The 17848-nt window shown below is 37.1% G+C and overlaps 1 protein-coding gene across 3 annotated transcripts in view; it reads right to left on the bottom strand.

Moving 5' to 3' along the window:
• Positions 1-6136: 6136 nt before the first annotated feature.
• Positions 6137-17848, bottom strand: part of MTR (5-methyltetrahydrofolate-homocysteine methyltransferase) — a 48225-nt gene continuing 36513 nt past the window's right edge. For all 3 annotated transcript variants that reach the window (XM_026845156.1, XM_026845157.1, XM_026845158.1), the window contains 8 exons: positions 16995-17093; positions 15706-15781; positions 14350-14505; positions 13453-13649; positions 10788-10988; positions 9634-9826; positions 8765-8877; positions 6137-8633 (listed from right to left, as the gene is read on the bottom strand). In XM_026845156.1, coding sequence (XP_026700957.1) covers positions 8547-8633; positions 8765-8877; positions 9634-9826; positions 10788-10988; positions 13453-13649; positions 14350-14505; positions 15706-15781; positions 16995-17093 — 1122 coding nt within the window. In that variant the 3' untranslated portion in view covers positions 6137-8546. The remainder of the gene's footprint in view (positions 8634-8764; positions 8878-9633; positions 9827-10787; positions 10989-13452; positions 13650-14349; positions 14506-15705; positions 15782-16994; positions 17094-17848) is intronic.

Genomic DNA, 17848 nt, shown 5'->3' with positions numbered 1-17848 from the left:
TGCAAAGAGCTACATTTAAATTTAGCAACAGTATCATGTTCAATTTCCTCCAATCCTGTAATTGTTACTAGCTTTGCAGTAAATAAATACATTCTTACCTGGGAAAGGGACAGAAAAACAGCCCATGCGCTCTTAGCAATCAGCGAATGCACGGTTTGGAATATTAAGACTACTTCTGGGAAAAGGGATCCCTGTAACCCAGCCAAATAGAAATAAAAATTTACATCCTTCACACACCTACTTGGTCCTTCATTTTCCACTTCCTCAACTCCTTAGCCAGGTGAGGGAAGATACCAGCTCTGTGCAGGAGGTTGCTTTTCTAGCTCCTCCACCAAAAGCTCCATGGGCACTGCTACTTTTTCACTCCAAAGGCTAGAGAGATGAAGTGTAAAGTGCCATGGCTGCCTTACAATTGCTGCCGAGGAGGAGTGGAGCGGGAAATGCATTGTTGTTTCTTAATATTTGTAGATTATGAAATCTACATATTTGAACAGTGAACCCAACCTGTAGCCCAGAGACAGGAATTAATTTTACCATCCTTTACCTTCACACTTCATGAAGAAAAGCAGCTGCCAATAAAGGCCAACCCATACCATGGGCAGATGGCTTAGAAATTCCCACCAACAGTAAACCTGATGCAAAGCATGGCCTCTTCACAACTGGTGGCATTTCCAAGAGAAGGTATCAAAATAGTAAGTCTGACTTCCAAGCTACTTGGCAAATAAGCATGAGTGGAAGAGAACTGTAACAGTCTGGAAGCTAACTAAGAACTCCAGTGTCAAGAATGGAAGCAGCAGCAGCAAAAAATGATGAATGAACCTGTCAGTACCAAAAAAGTAAGTATACAGCCATTAGAAGTACCATGAGAAAATGAAAAAAAACTAAGTTTACTTATAATGAAGGCATAGATCAAGAAATCACATGCTAAGATGTTTTACGTAACATCAAGAATTTCACATCATTACAGCCCTTATATGAGTTACAAAGGCAAGAGATCTTTGAATACTTCATTCTGACATTTCTGGAGAGAAACCATAACACAATTCTCAAATTTATTCAGGTTGATTAGCAATAGCCACACTGTAGCAGCTGCCTTGCCATTGCTCAGCACTTTGTGCACACAAACAGCATGAAAGATGTGACAATGCTGTGATTTTGCTAATATTTGTAGAATTATGTAACATGAAACATATATTTAAGGAGGAAATGTAAAAGGCTGCTCTTCTTTAAAAACAGCTAGATGAAACTCCAACAGGACATAGAAAGTTAGCACAATGTATATTCACATGACTGTCAAGGACTATTAAAGCTCAAAATCTCATTAAACTGTTTTAAAATCACAAGAGACTTGAAATCATGAAAATGTTTTCAGAGCATTTACCAATCCTCAGCTGCTGAACCAAGACACCTTTACACCTTCCGTCATCCAGACTGCAAAACAGAATCAATATCTATGCCGCTGGTTTTGCTTGGCAATCTCCCCCACATGTCCCTGAGATGGATGGTTACAACTGATCACACTGGTCCCACAGCTGGAAAGTTCATCTGTTCCTGGCTTGATAGGGTGTGACTTCTGTCAGGTATGGGTTCCAGAATGAGAGTAAAAATTACTTTCATAGTCACAGACATCTACTTCAATGAAGCTGAGCCACTGAAGGAGGCTTAACAGCACATCCTGTTAGTCCTAAAGTGTTTTTCACGGCACTTTAACACTGACTTTTCTTTCCAGATTATTGCATTAGGACTGATCAAAGGGTTTTTTTGGGGTAAGTAGTAATTTTTCTACAGAATTTAATAGCAGCTGGATCAGACACTAGAACACCTGCTAAAAGGAGCTCTAGTTCACTTCAGCTCCGAAGCAATGAGTAAGACAGCAGACAGATAAACTAACCAAGAACTGAGAACAAAAGTACCATAAAAACTCCTTTCACTCTTCACTCCCTCCTCCAACATGCTTGGAGCTGTGAGGATATGCAGGTTATTTGATTCAGTTCACCAAGTGGTGAAAAATGCATTGGTACCTGGAGACTTTTGGAGGGGAAGCAAGTATTTTACAGTTTAAGAACTTGCAATGTTCATCTATAGTGTGGTGCTTTAAACTCTTTTAGAAAAATAATCCTGGAAATGCACATCAAAATCTTCAACAAAATCCGTATCAAACACCTCTTGTGGAATAACCAGGAATTTGGATGCAGCAGCAGGATTCAGTTGTGGAAGAAACTCACAGAAAAGGAGGTGGTAGTATGCAGTATAATGCCTAAAGTGACACGAAATGCTGCTGATCCACTGTCTGAAAGTCTAAAATCCTCACTTAGCCTTAGCTGACTGGTGACTCCTGTCTTACAGCATCTTCACCTAATGTTCATCTGAAGAGACATAATATTCATTAAGTACCTTGTACACTTACATATCATATTAATTTTGAATCTCTTGATTTAGTGCTTCTCACCATACATGTACAGATGGTATCACAAAAATTGAATCAAAACTTTTTTTCGTTTAGTTGCCCAGAGAAGCAAGGAACAATATTTTGAAGAAAGTAAAAAAAATTAAGTGCTTACAGTTATTCCCTAAATAACACACATAAACATTGTCATGTTTTTTCTAACACACGTAAACATGGTCATGGTTTTTTCTAATAGCAAACTTCCTGACTAACAAGATTTGTCTTCAAACCCTTGACCACATGAATAAACTTGTTAGATTGGGTGTTGATAACAACACCTAATCTTACCAGCCTTAGAGAAACAATGTATTTATTTGCTCTGTAATAGTATTCTGAGGAAAGACATCTGCTTGGTTACAGAAAGGCTGATGAAAAGCCAAAAAACTAACAGCAGATAGTTACTGCAAAGTCATTAACTATAAATGCCTGATAAAGTGACCAGGGCCTTGTACAGTTATTTAGCAAAGCATGAGAACTCACGAGTAGTACTTCCTGGGAAAAAAAAAAAAAAAAAAAAAGCAGCTGAGTACAGACCAGATTAAGACAGCAGTTGAAAATGAATCTTGATCAATGACAGCAGCTAGAGTACATATTGTACCAACACATCTCTAAAGAACAGCTGGCTAAAAAAGTCTTTTGGACATACAGGGCAGCTTTTTGTCTCTCTTCCTGTACCACTGCTGCCCCAATCTACAGAAAGCTATGTATGTATGTATGTATGTATTTGTTCTCACAAGGTCATATATCAAGAAGGGAAGCGCAGGAGTCCACCAACCACAGAGAACTGACACTTTTTGAGACCTCATATTTGCACACCACTTCTGAAACTCAACCTAGATTTCCAACTGATGGCCAAATTAAAAGGAATAAAGATGTCCACTTTCTGGGAAGAGAACATTTGGCAAGAAACTTGCTGAAATTCCACCATAAAACAAAGTACAAAACATGTAGCACTCGCAGGCCATTATCTCCACACCTGTATTGTGGAGCAGGAAGAGGGAAAAATTGTACAGAGCAAGTATATAAAAGAGTGAAGAACAAAACATCCAATGAAAGATGCATTCCCACACAGATAAAAAAAAAGTGATCTTTTAAACATCTTGAGAAAGGAAAAAACATAATCCATAACATCTACACACCCAGTGATATTTTATCTATTAGACCAGAGTAATTCTCAGGTCAAAATTTTACTAACAGCTATGTGCAGACACAGAGCTGATTCAGAGGTTTAACATCCTTGAAAGTCCTGGAAAAAGCAGAATGTTCTATTTGCACATAGCACAGTATTCTGCCAAAGTCAGAGAAGCATCAGTGTCAACTGAAAATTCTGTCAAAAACTTCAATCTAAGTAATGACTTCAACAACTCCCAAGAGTTGGAGGGGGTTTTTTTTGCGTTTTTTTTCAACAGCTTGTTACTTAACCTTAGAACAAGTTCACAACCTTATTATTTCCTCTGCCTTATCTCACTCATAAACATGCAAATACAATTCATTAATCCCAAGCATGCATTAATGAAAGCTCCTTACAAATTTTTCTCAAATGGTATGTTTTATAATCTGATGGTATACGTAAGGTAGAGGCTACAGCTTTTATTTTCATTTAGTACCAAGACGAGTAAGACTAATACTAACAATACCTGCTTTTTTTTGAGACATTATGTCTGCCATAACTCCTACTTAAACTTCCAGCTGCTCTCTAAAGAACTGCCTGTTCTTCTGAAATTAAGTTATCTTCCGTGATAACCACTCTAGCTTCTTTCAATATGTGTAGGTGATCCTACCTGCATAGAAATTTGAGTAGTGCAGCAAATTTTCCAGTCTCCTAACTAAACCATTTTATCATCTATTTCTAGACATCAGTGATAAAGCTTTTCAAATCAAATTATTAGTGTTTTGTAACCTAACTTTATACTCAAATTTTTCATCATATTGTCATCAACTACCTAAAGAATTTTAAAAGTATTTAACAGCAAGACACAGATAAATTCTCTACTTCATCTTAACAATTCATATAATTAAAATACTTCAGTTGAAAATTACATTAGTTTTATCTAATTTTATTATTATTGGCTTATTATTAATTGTGAGCTTAAAACACCACACTGCCAAAGGATGCAATTAAATACACATTTTGGTTTTGCTGTCTAGATGAAAACAACCACATAACTATAGATGCAGTTAAGACGTAGGGAATTGTTTAACACATCTCATGGCCTTCTCCTCAGCTGTTATGATTAACACATATCTATAGGCAGAGCTATTAGCACTATTTTTTAATAATGTTGTCTAACACTTGCCAGGCAAAAATTCCTCTTCCTGGAACAGCTAACTGGTTCAGACTTAATTTAAAAGAGACTTATTTAAAACCTTCTACAGTTCCATTTTGGGAGAACCTACAGAGGACCCTGAAATGCAGCTAAGGGGGACTGCTGGAAGGAAAAGGAGGAAGAGGAGGCTGATTCAACAGAAGTATGGGGTATTAAAAAACATGAGCTAAGAACTAAGACAGGGTAAGCCTGACTTGCCACACTCCCTCCACTTATTCTGTGCTCTTTCTGTAGGAAGGAATGGCAGAGACCACCCTGGCATGAGACTGAGACTCAGGCACAGGCCCTGCAGCCAGGCAGAAAATGGGGCCTTTCATTTCCAGGTCGTGACGGCAGCTTCAGGCCATCCAGGGTAATTACCAGCTCACTTTTGCCATCCTGGTTCAAGTTGAATCAGAAATCCAATATGCCAATTTTGGTAATCTCAGCAGAGTTCCACGCTGTGCAGCTATTTATATCAGGCATGTGGCATAGTCCAAAATCTCAGGATATTCAGCCACGGTGGTATTAAGAGAACAAACATGGATACTTACCCCATAGGTTTCTTAGCTCTGCCTTCAACTGGACAGTATACAAATGATGTGTGAACACAGGATACATGTGTTTCTATTCTGTTCACAGTGTATTTTCACTGGAAAACTGGCACCTACAGACACCTGACAACAGACAAAATGACTCTACAGTGGCTGAATAGGCTTTGCCCTGACAAGGCTACAGTAATTCAGGGCACAGGAACTATTTCTCCCATGACTGAGAACACATGCTGCTGTTTCTGTATAGAACCACCCTCCTGAAGTAATTATTTCTTTTCTTGCTCTTCAAACTCTTTTAAGACACTGAATCCACTTTTTCATGTCATGCTCAGGTAAACAAGTCAAAGATTTTGAAGAGCACTTCAGAAAACCCAGGCACAGTTACTAGTAAACTAGCCCCTTTCTAAAAAGCAAGGGCCTCACAGGCCTCTATTGCTGTTTCTGGACATTACTTGTGTTGTAAGAAGCAGAAATTAACTGACAGGTTGTATTGAGGTTCCTGTTGTTGAACAAGGAAGCAGGAGAGTAAAAAAAAAAAAAATGCTCACACAAAAATTACATGAGTTTTGGAGGTTTTTTTTCCTGAGCCTGACCTACAATAGCACCCTCACCCCAAAATAAACTGCACTATAATCTTCCCAGGAGTAACAGCAGCACCAAAACAGACCTCACAATGCAGGGGCAGGTTTAGAGACAGTATTCCCTCCTGACACTCATAAATTAAGATAGGTTCCTCAAAACTTTATCTCCAGGCTGCTGGCCTGACTTATACAAAAAAACAGACAAACAAACAAACAAACACGTATCCAAAGTAAATTATTCACAAGAAATAAAACAGAATTGTTTATTAGAGTTTTAAATTTTTCATCATCTCTTACATCTTGTACCTTTGTTAGTAGTACTGAGAAAAGCACCGCAAAAAGTCTTTTATGCATTCTAAAATTGTTGGTCTTTCCTGGGCAATATCCAATCGGTTTCATTACTTCAAAGAGGTATATTCTTACCCTGGCTTTTCAATATAGTTTCATGGAAGTAAAAGTCTTACTTGGTAGAAATATGCATTCCTTTTCCTTCACAATTTACCTTTGTTCTGAAAAGAATGAACATTTGTTTTATTCAAAGTGTCAACTAACAATTTGAAGTAACAAACTTTTAAAGAAATTGTCCTTGGTTAAAACATTTGCATGATAACAATGGGCAATTCTTCCAAGCAGGTTTTCACAATGATGAGTTTTCCAGGCCAAGATAAAGATTTTTCTCAATGTATGACTGTCATATGTGAAAGGTTGAAGTAATCACACATCATTTGAAACCCTCTGCTTATACACACTGTTACACAACACTGTGCCCACTGCTCTGTCAGTCTGAGTCTACTAAAGCTGCACTCACTGAACTACGTGCTACTGATCTCTGGAAAATAAATAAATAAACCAAGCCGTACAAGTCAAACTTTGACCTGATTCATATGATCAAAGTTTCAAATTAATAAGGCACTCTGCTTCCAAATATAAGAATATGAGTGAGTGGTGTAGAGGAGCTATTCCAAGCATTACATTGATTGGCAAAAGTACAAGTACCAAAAAGAAAGCAAAAAGGATTTCAATTTCTACAGACTACATGTTTCAGGAACAAATTTACCTTTATATTAATAATTTTTTTACTGTATTTTTGGCAATCTAAAAGGACAGTCTACTGAGGAACTGTTCCAGCAACAAGAATCAGCTGATCAGCAAGGACATGTTTCAAGTCCCTTGATATGGGGGGGGAAATCCATTTAGAAATTATTTTTTGTAAGTTATTAAAGGATGAGACACTCTAAAACATTCAGTTAAGAACACAATTACTTAACTAATTTAAAAACCCCATAGCAGCCTTTGTAATTTCAGATTATTGGTACAATGTGCATATTAATTTTGACATTATCAGTTCAGACTATTGCACACATTTTATCGTTGCCATTTAAAGGCTTCTAATAGGATAACACCACTGACAGCTTAACCTTTATTAAACTGTTGATACAAGATGATTCTTTTAGCATTGTCAGATGAAGACATTACAAAAATTATATAGCTATTAATAGATTACAGATAAACTATTTAAAAGACCATTCTCTTTATAATATTTGTCTTTTCTTTACAATTAGAGACCAGAAAAATGAGGGGGTTCTGTCATATTATTTTACTAAATTAGCATTTAAATACCTGAGGCACTTTCAAGATTATTAAAAGATGAACAATTGCTCACTCACAATTGCTATGAACAATTAGCTCACTCGGAGTTAAATCTGAAGAATAAGCCTATGGTATTAACTGTTACTTAGGACAGTATTGCTACTATTTGCTTTTAAAATCTAAGTATCTAGAAGCTTAAAGTTTGTAAAACACTGAAGTCAGCTCCAAGCTTTCTGTCTGTCTATAGTAACAATTATGCTTCTCTCATATTTTTCGCATAACAGATTCTTTTAATATGAAGCAAGCCTCATAATATAACTGTAAGGTTGGAAGTGCCATTACCCTTTATAGAGAGTAGAAACAGATTGTGGCTTGCTGAAAGGAAGGGGAAGCATGAGGCGGACAATTCCATGGACTCAGTCATCCCATTTCATGTTCTGTCATAATACAGCATCTCTGATATTGCTCCAACACACTGTCTTATTTTGATAGTTCCAACTATAATCATAAAGTAATTTAAAATCTTTGCATTAGTCAGAGAGAACAACATACATCCCCAATCACAAGACCTAAATGTGGAGCAGACAGATTTTAAACAAGGAGATATGTTCTACTTAAGTTGTTCTTGATCACTCAGTATAAAACATTTGCTGACTTCACAGAAAAATGACATCGTATTTCTGTACCGGGACTTGCCAAAACACATGAAAATAACAACAGTCAAATTCTGTTCTACATATATCCACAGCCAATGGGAAAGAAATTCTTGCCCCTCATTTCAAAGCCTTCCCAAGGACAAGAAAGCTTTATAGCTACCATATCTTACCCTACATCTAGCCGCTCTGCTAGAGTATTTGAGCAAGAAATAAATAAAAGTATATTGCTATGACTGAAAGATCTGCAATGGTCCCAAGCCAAGAGCACAGGGCAGATTGGAAAGTTCCTCGATCAAAAATTAAAAACAATCAGACAAACTATTGGCATGGATAGAGAAATTTGTTTTCCAGGATTTTCTTGTTCCTTCTGGTGAATAGACCATCAAAGGAAAATGTTCGCTCACAAGTGTCAGTTATTGAGTGTCATATCCCAAAATGGGTCCCAACCATTTCTCCACCTCTGCCACAGACAAATTTTTTCTCAGTGCATAATCTTCAACCTGAAAAGGGACCACAAAACATGATGAAGATTTGGAAGCTTCAGCTTTTACTCTTCCAAAATTTTTTGAAACATCTGCTCACAAAGTGTTTTTGAATGCTGTAACGCTACCACAAAGACAGTGCAAGTTACCTGATCTTTACATATCTTGCCAACAGAAAAATATTTTGATTTCGGACTGGAAAAGTAGAGGCCGGAAACTGCAGAAGCAGGTATCATTGCTAGTGATTCGGTTAAACCAATGCCTGGAAAAGATAATGAGAATTTTTTTTATTCTTTGACTTGCTAATAAACATCAATTCAGAACCTTTATTTGTTTGGCAGCTTCAGCAAACTCAAAAACAAAGAAGCTTCCAGATGAACTAAAACAAAAACCACTTTCCACTTGTTAACTCTTAAAAAACCCACACACATAGCTTTAAATATATTTCAGATTTTCATTACAGTAGTAGAGTAACTGCACGGTTTGAAGGAGGAAAAAAACCAAACATTTTGGCAAATGAAATGGGTAACTAGAGTCTGAAACACAGGAAGGTATTTCTGAAATTGTGGAAGTAGAAGTGAAATGTCTGCCATGTAAAATATTACAGGAAAATGGATGGAATTCATTCCTTTTTTAAGAGTTACCACCTCAAAGTTTCTGTGGATCAGGAAATACACTGCTGAGTTGGCTTTTTTCCTGTTTATACCTGGAATGGCTTCTTGCAACCATAAGGATGCTAGAATTTTTCCTCTGTGCAGCAGAACCATGTTTGCATGCAATCTGCTAATTAGGGACATAACTCCTTCACCAAAAGCACTGGCAGTATTCTGCAAATTCTTCCTTGAATGAGGCAAAATAAGAATGGCAATGGCAAGAGGAAGACAGCAACTCCCAGAACCACTTGAATTCGGGTTTTTTATGCAGCTCTGCACCACCCAAATTTGTTGTTTTGTTGGCATTTCAATCTTTCATTCACATAAAACCAGTTCAAGAATCTCAGTAAAGCAGACAGAGGTACCTGTTGTTTCCTCAATGTTTGCAAGTTTCCACATGGTGAGTTTTTCTGTATGGTCAGGCTGGCTTGGATATCCAGGGGCAGGGCGAATTCCCTCGTATTTCATTCTGCGCAGGTCAGAGAGATCTAGCTGCTCAGTACTACAATAAGCCCAGAACTCTGTTCGAACCCTTTCATGGAGCTCCTCAGCAAATGCCTTGGAATGGAATGCAAAGGTTTTTTTGGTTTGTGTTGGTTTTGTTGGGTTTTTTTTAAATTTGTGCAGACTGATGCAATAGCTAAGACAAACAGAGACTTTCTCCCCATTCTCCATTTTAATTTTTAAAGGAGCTGTTATCATCGGTGAGACATTTTATAGCATTAAAATTCACATACAATACTTACTTTGCTAATTCAAGTATTTTAGCTTTTTCTCTTATTGGTAGACAGTGGGTTTTTGGTTGTCCTTTAAAAGAACAACATACTTGAAGAGGTAAGGATGAGGACAAGTAACTGTAAAGTACTTTATTAGGCGGCATCTAATAATAATTTCTGAAACTCTCTTATAGCTTGAAATACACAACTAGAGCTAACTCCATTCTGCATTGAACTGAAGTTACTGTAAGTTTTATCATGATTACTTAGGTGTAAGCATGGGGGCAGGCAGATGGGGACAGAGGGGTATGAGAGAAGGGATGACATTTTCTAAACCACCTCAGTTAGAGCTTTAAGAGCTTCTTTGTCTAAGCCTAAGGCATGTCAAGTCAAAAGGCTTGTACCCTGGATACACCTGCATGGTCACCATTAAAAGCAGAAGGCACTCTGCAGTTCAAGAATGTAATTAGTGGGTCACACCTGGGACAAACACATTCTCATGTAGATTAAAAAGAACTGTCTTTAAATCTTGTTTAGTAGTCTCATTTTAAAATCTACTAAATCCTATCAATCATCAAAACACTCATAAAGAGCTCAAAGATGCTTTTGCAGCTGAAAGGCTCAGAAGAGGACTCTCCTCTCAAGACAGTTTCAGTAGAACCAGTCCACTTTCAGATTTAATGCAGAGTATACATTACAGACAACAGTCTAAGTTTATGCTAAAACTTGAAACAGCAATCTGCCAAGCAGATCTAGCACACAGTCAGAAAATTTGCAAGGAAACACATGATAAAACCTCATACCTCTGCCAAACGATCACCAAGAGCCTTTACCATTATGATGTTGTATTCATCATTCTGTTTCCTAAACTCACTGCATAACTCATCTACACCAAAGCAGGCCACAGCAAACAGCCCTAGGTAGTCACAAATGCCAGAATCCAGGGGTGCTATGAAGTCAGAGAGGCAGTAATATGGATCTGTGCAGGCAGAGTCCTTTTCAGCCTAAAGTAACAAAAACAACACAACAAATCAGAACATTTAAAAAAATATCAATTATTACTGCACTAAAGGGCACAAGGCATTTCTGACAAACACCTAACTAGTCTTTAATCCATGATGGCTTTCTTGTACTCAAATTAGAAGAAAAACACCTCTCTTACTCTGTTTGGATCACTGAAGAACAAAATGTCAAGAGAGATGCTGTGCTGAACACACACAGAGATGTTTTGCTTCTATTTACAGATAGTAAGATTTAACAGCCTGTTCTGCAAACAAATTATTACAAAATAAGGAACACTCTTGTGCCAGCCACTGGGTAAGAAGAGAAATTTTTGATCCCTAGCACTCACAGATTCCACACTTGTTAGCAAAACTGATGACTGATAGTTCACATCCCAGTTATGCAAACTGCAGAATTCTTCAGCAACTCCCATTTTAGAATGGCTGTGAGTTTATAAACACGCCTAATTTCTTATGCTACAAACCATGTGCTCAGTTATCCAGACAAAACAGCACCCCAGGACATAGGTTCACACCAGCCACATGCAAATACAAATGAAATGCATCTATCAGTACTGAAAAGTTGAATCCTGAGCAAAGTTCAAGAGATATCCTGCTCGCTGGATCCTTTCCCCAAAATGGAAAAAAAGAGAATCAAGAGGTGTCTGAATGCTGGCCATAGCACCAAACAAGAAGTTTTACAGTTGAGGATCATCATATCAGTGTATTCATTGTGAGAACATGACTGCTATTTAGAAAGCAGCACAGCTCTTATAAATCTATCCAATTTAGAGATTGATAGAAATTATTTCATGGCTATCACTTAGCTAAAGATTCCTCTCCAAGTTTTCTTATTCCATGACAGTACTTTCCACCCCTCCATCCACTGCAGTTTAAAAAACAAGTAAAACACCATCACCACCACATAACAAAGAAAAATAGTCAGCTGTTCCCCTAGTTTCTATAACCTACTAGGTTACAGAAAGTAGCATAAAACTGAAGAAATATCAGTTTTCCATACAGGTGAAATCTATGTTAACTCTAAGGTTCTTCTGTAATGATTACAGTTAAGGAAAATACTAAATGCATCTCCAACTTTTAGATATGTGTCACATCTTGAGATGTCAATGTGATTGAGAGACCAGAGGTAGTGTACTGAAGGAACGTTTTATATAATAAACAGGAGACAATTATTCTCTTCTACTTTGCTCTGGTGACACCTCTGCTGAATTACTACATACAACAGATTGAAAGAGATGCATGCTGCAAAAATACAGAGAGTCCAGAAGAACAGTTCCCTCAACAGCACAGAGTTTCATGGCCTTAACCTTTGAGGAAAGCTTGAATAAATTTGGAATACACAAGATTAACAGACTAAGAAAAATAACAGTATTCTAATAGTAAAAACCATTACAAGAACATCAAATCAGATATTCTCCTTGAAAGAACCCTGGGAAAAGGCCAGGAAAATAAACTTGATTTACACAGGATATCAAATTGTTTAACTAGGTCGTAAGGCCCTGGAACAGCCCTGACTGAATGCTTGTGAGAACTGTTTACATAAACATCTGCCATAGCTTGTCAAGATACACTAGATCCTTCTCCATGCAACAGATGATCTGTTCCAGGGAACTGGAACAGATAAACTTAAGTCATGTATTACTTAGTACAGTTCTGAAATACCAGCACAGGACTGTCCTCATAGAAGACTGCACTCCACAAATTAAGGTACTTCTTAGATTTGTTTCTATGATGTTTGATGACTCTGAATTTGTGAACTATGCAGAAGCCACATCAAAAAGCAGGGAGAAGGAGAGGCATAATATCTTGAATATGTTTAATTTATCAAAATAAATGTAAGTTTAGGTAAGTACGATTCAAGCATGAATAGTTAAAATAATGATTCTCTCAATCAGAATTAGCAGCCAACTAACTAATTCTAACCTGCCCCTTCATATGGGGTATTCTACATAAAAATTAAGATGATCAAAACCACTTATCTCCATTGAGCTTTATTTTCCAGGTATTTTAACTGTAAGTGATTTTAACCTTTAACACATCCAAGCAGAATTTCTCAGCTAAGGTAGAATCCAAGGATATTAGAGAATTAAGGTTCATTAGGTTCTAATTTAGCACACAGGATCCATGTGATGAATTTATACAGCACAGTGCTTTAGGACACCTTAAATATTAAAATGAAGACAGAAAATGCACATCAGATCTGAAGACGTCAAATCTATGCAGCATTTTGTAGAACTACTACAATGCAAAACACTACAAACACTACATTACAAACACCTGGGTGTTCACAAACAAGATCTTGTTACTGAAAGAAACAGCAAGAGAACGGCTGCAGACTGAAGACAACAACCATTTTTGGCACAGATTTTAATAGGGTACTTGTGTTACATTTTTGTAATTCAAGAAACAAAAAATCACTTTGTTTAACAAATGTTCTGTCATGTACCTGTTGCCTCAAGCCATAAAATGTTGCTATTGGTTCTGATGATCCCACTGCCTCTTCTACAGCATATAAATGGATATCATCTTGAACACTTTGAGCTGGCCAGAAGCCAACCACACCTCTGGCTTGTAATTTCTTTTGATTAATCAACGTTTTCAGTAGATTTTGAGCATCATTATAAACTCTCTTTGCTTCTTCACCTATCAAAAGAATAAGAGAACCCTTTAGAAAAGGCAGGTTTTCACAACTGGCTAAATGGGTTTAAGAATTGCTGAAGATTGGCTCATTTTCCACATAATTCTCTGATGACTGCAACAATCTGTCAGATACAGCGAACAGAGAGATAGCAGTGTGATTATGTCTATACAGCTGTTAACAATATATATCTTGAAAAATAAATGTTTCAGCCAGCACCATTCTAGTAGAGGCAGAGGATAAAGAATAAAATGAGCCACAGAGAACACGTGTGTGCACCTACATTATCACAGTGCAGCAGGCCCAGAACACTGATTTCAGTGTCACCCTTGCATTTTCATCATGTACGTCAAGGCCTACTGATTAGTTTCAAAAGGACACAGAGACCTCTTATTATCTTCAGCCACAACGGGGACACAGATATATTAAGTGCTCTACTGCCATTTTCTGTCATTAAAATACCTCCCTGAGTTTTGGCAGGTGAATTCTAAAGAAAATGATTGAGCATTTTTCCCCATTTATTTTTCAGACCTGCACACCAACGCTTGGTTCGCTCAGTGTTGCTTTAAACAAATTATTTCAGTGACACTAAGTTTCCACATATTTTCGCTATTCCTATATATTTCAAAACATTCCGAATCTTAATGCAGCATGGCAGGCCTATTAGGATTATTTATATAAAGCAAATGCAATTTCAATACTCACCTACAGTTTTATCATTAAAGACCTTAGGGAAACCCCGGTTGGGATACTTTCCCCTCAGTTGCCAGACATCAAAGAAAGGCTTCCAGTCAATGTATTCTACCAGCCTCTTCAGGTCATAATCTTCGAAGACTTTTGTGCCAATGAATTTTGGTTTAACTGTAGGAATCAAAAGTACAATCTGACATAATGAAAATAACTTAATATTGCTCTTACATGTGCAGTGTAACTGATGCTCACTAGCCTCCACCACTGCAAATGACCTCTTCCAAAGTAATTGCCTTAGAATTCTCACTGTCATATCGTTCCCAAGTCATACCATACTCCACAGTTACAATGTGATTTTAAAAAGTATATGAGGTTGAAATAGAAAGTTTAAGGCCTTTTGTTCTTTCATATAAATCAACACTTAGCTGTTGGACTTCTGAAGTTATTTCATTGGCCAAATATTGGCCAAAACAGAAGATCAAAAATAAAACCTACACAACTTATCAAAATCTAACATATTTTATGGGCATATATCTTTCATATTTACAAACCCCTCTTTCTGTTCACAGACACATTGTATGCTATGGTAATGGAAAATAGTTCTCTAAATTAATGTAATTTACAATAACTTTTGCAACTACTACACACTTTTTCAGATATATGTGCACAAATGAAAAAGCAAGATGGATCGATGTTATGATGTAGCCACAAGCTTTACATTTGTTTTTGTTTGTACTGTTCAAGACTTTATAACACAACCTTTATTATCATGAGCTATTGAAAGTTAACATCTTGTTGAGTCTTGTAAATGAAGTGACAGAAAGCAGTGAAGTGTTAACATCACTGCAGGATGCAGCTTCTTGTGGAATGCTGTTTATACTTCTAGTCCCTAATTAAAAAAAAATATCAAAACAAATTGTACAAAAACTGATGGGGGAAGGGTAGGAAAAAGTCTAAGGAGGAATTTGACAGAAATGCCAAATCACGACATGTGTTCTCTAAATATGCTATAGTAAGCTTTGCAATATAATGAACCAGTCTGCTTATTTTGCAAAGCAGGCATTAGACTTATCTCTGATTATATGGTGTTATGGATAACTCATTGATTTTGGATTTTTTCCAATTTTTCAATTAACTATTAATTTAGTTTTTAAATATACTGTGAAAAGTATAAAGCAGATACACAACACTCCAATTTACACCAAAAAAAAAAAACCTCTGCTCAGACAAACACTAGTTTACTCAAGTTGTTACAATAATATATCCTGAAGTCTAATGGAGCATAATCTAATTTAAAAAATATATATATAAAAATACATAAAATAAAGGAAAGGCATAGCAACAACAACAGCCAACAACGTTTAAACCGACCTGCTTTATGGCCTGATAACCAGTCATTATGGAAACCTTTTCTTCTAGCTTGCTGTAGAGACAAGTATCTTCTTTCCTGTATGGACATAAAGGTTAATTTCACAAAGCCAGCCATCTTTCAGACAGATGAACTGTAACTTGACTTGGTGCTAGAGTTTTACTCAAAACAGTCTTTGGGACAAATCTGACAACAGACAATTTCAGTTCCAACAACTCCCAGTTCACAAGTGCAAAGTAAGATTATATCACCACCATACCATTATTTTTTCCTATATACTTCTGATCAAACTGGCCCAGAGAAACTAGAAATCTTGTGAACTACACCAGAAGTTCCTTTATTACTTCAAAATACATGAAAATACAGATACAGCAAGATACTCTCCTAGTGCCTCCACAAAGTTTAGGATTGCAGTGACACCACCACCAGTGACTGCAGCATGCCTCTGGGCAAGTTCTTCGGAAAGGCACGGGAAATTTACAGCAACTTCAGTAAGGCCCATGAACTCACTACCGACCTCTGCTCAAAGGAGAGTACTGCACTCACTGATCTCAGTTTAGTGGACTGGTTCCCTGTGCAAAGACAGTCTTAAACTTGGTCAAGCGAAATGTTCTCAGCAGGAGGCCTCAGGCTTTATCTTTCTTTATCAAGAGACCAGTTAAGAGCCAGATGACTTTCAGCTTGCTTCTGTGTTTATTTACAAGGACAGCCTCAGAGTTAGGATGCTAACAAATAATGTATATTGTTAATTTGCACAGTCCATCTCCATATTTCATTGCTTCTTCCTCTTCACTTTCCTAAAATGGCAGCCTCAGCTTTCTACTTTGAGACTGCTTCAGATCCCTAACCTAGACAATATGAACATCAGGAAAGCCTGGTGTTATATAAAATACTCAGTGTGGCTTAGTACCAGCAAAAGCAACGAGCACCATTTTAATTACTCCACAGTAGCTCTCTGTTTCCAGCTACTGCTCCAGGAGAGCACTGGTCTCCTGTAAGTTGGTTGACATGATTGCCATCTCCAGAGAGATGTCCTAGATACCAATGATGGCCCACTGAGGACAACCAAGAATATGTCAAGCATGTGTTAAACTCATGCAGAATTTTCCCTTATAGTTTAAAAAACTTGATTTCATAAGCACTTCTGGAAGTTTTCCATCAATTTCACTACATATTTTAAATCAGAACAAGTATACCTGAAGAGTATAAGGAGCTGAAACAGACAGTTAGTAATGAGGCAAGTACCAACCACTTCAAACAAGAAAAGAAACTAAATCAATTACATTTGTACCTTGAGAGACTCATAGTGTTCTTGTCTAATTTCTTCATATTCCTCCAATATTTCTTCAAAGAAAACATCCTTTACACTTTCATCTAAGAGCTGGGAGCACTGAAAAAAAACGAAAGAGAAAGCACTAAGTACATACTGTAACATACTATAGTAAGGACAGAATATGAACTTCAGACTAAGCCATCTGTCTTTCAGGCTCGCTTTCAATATCACTTGACAACACTAAACTAAGTCTTATCACTAATCTGCAAACTAGATTCAAAACATATTTAAGAATACAATTATTACTGAGAACACAGGCCTAATATACAGGTAATATTAGTAGAGCCAAGACTGGCTCTGGAAAGACCCAAGAGGAGAATACTCAAGCCTTTAGAGACTGAATAGTCATAGAAACAACACACAGCTTGGCCTACTTCTTTCCAGCAGGTATTTGCCAGCTAACTATCCATTTGTCTGATAGAGAAAGCATCCATCCCAGAAAACTCTAGTCACACGTTTCATAGTACTAATGTTGCTGTATCACAAACTTCAGAAATACATCCAAAATAGAGAGAATAGCATTTCACATCTAACTGCATCTTACTTCACTATAAAACATCTCAAAACTACAGTTGAGGACTCAGAGTGAGTCAAGTCAGCCTCACAACAGAAACAGGCATTTAAATAGAGGTATCTAGTGACAATAACTGACACAAGTCAGATGAGATAACCATGTGGCAGCAAAAAATAACTGAAGCAACAGTAGCTTAGAAACTGGTCTCTGTCATGCCTCTTCAATTCTCTCCCATAATGTTAAGCTTTAGAGGAAAGGTGAGAGGCACAACAGAAAAACAGGGCATGTATTTTTTCAT

Source organism: Athene cunicularia, assembly GCF_003259725.1.
Source record: "Athene cunicularia isolate RWA chromosome 3 unlocalized genomic scaffold, athCun1 chr3_part1, whole genome shotgun sequence".
NCBI classification, from domain to species: domain Eukaryota; kingdom Metazoa; phylum Chordata; class Aves; order Strigiformes; family Strigidae; genus Athene; species Athene cunicularia.
The sequence above is the reverse complement of the archived record's forward strand: the minus strand, read 5'-3'. Positions and strand labels throughout refer to the sequence as shown.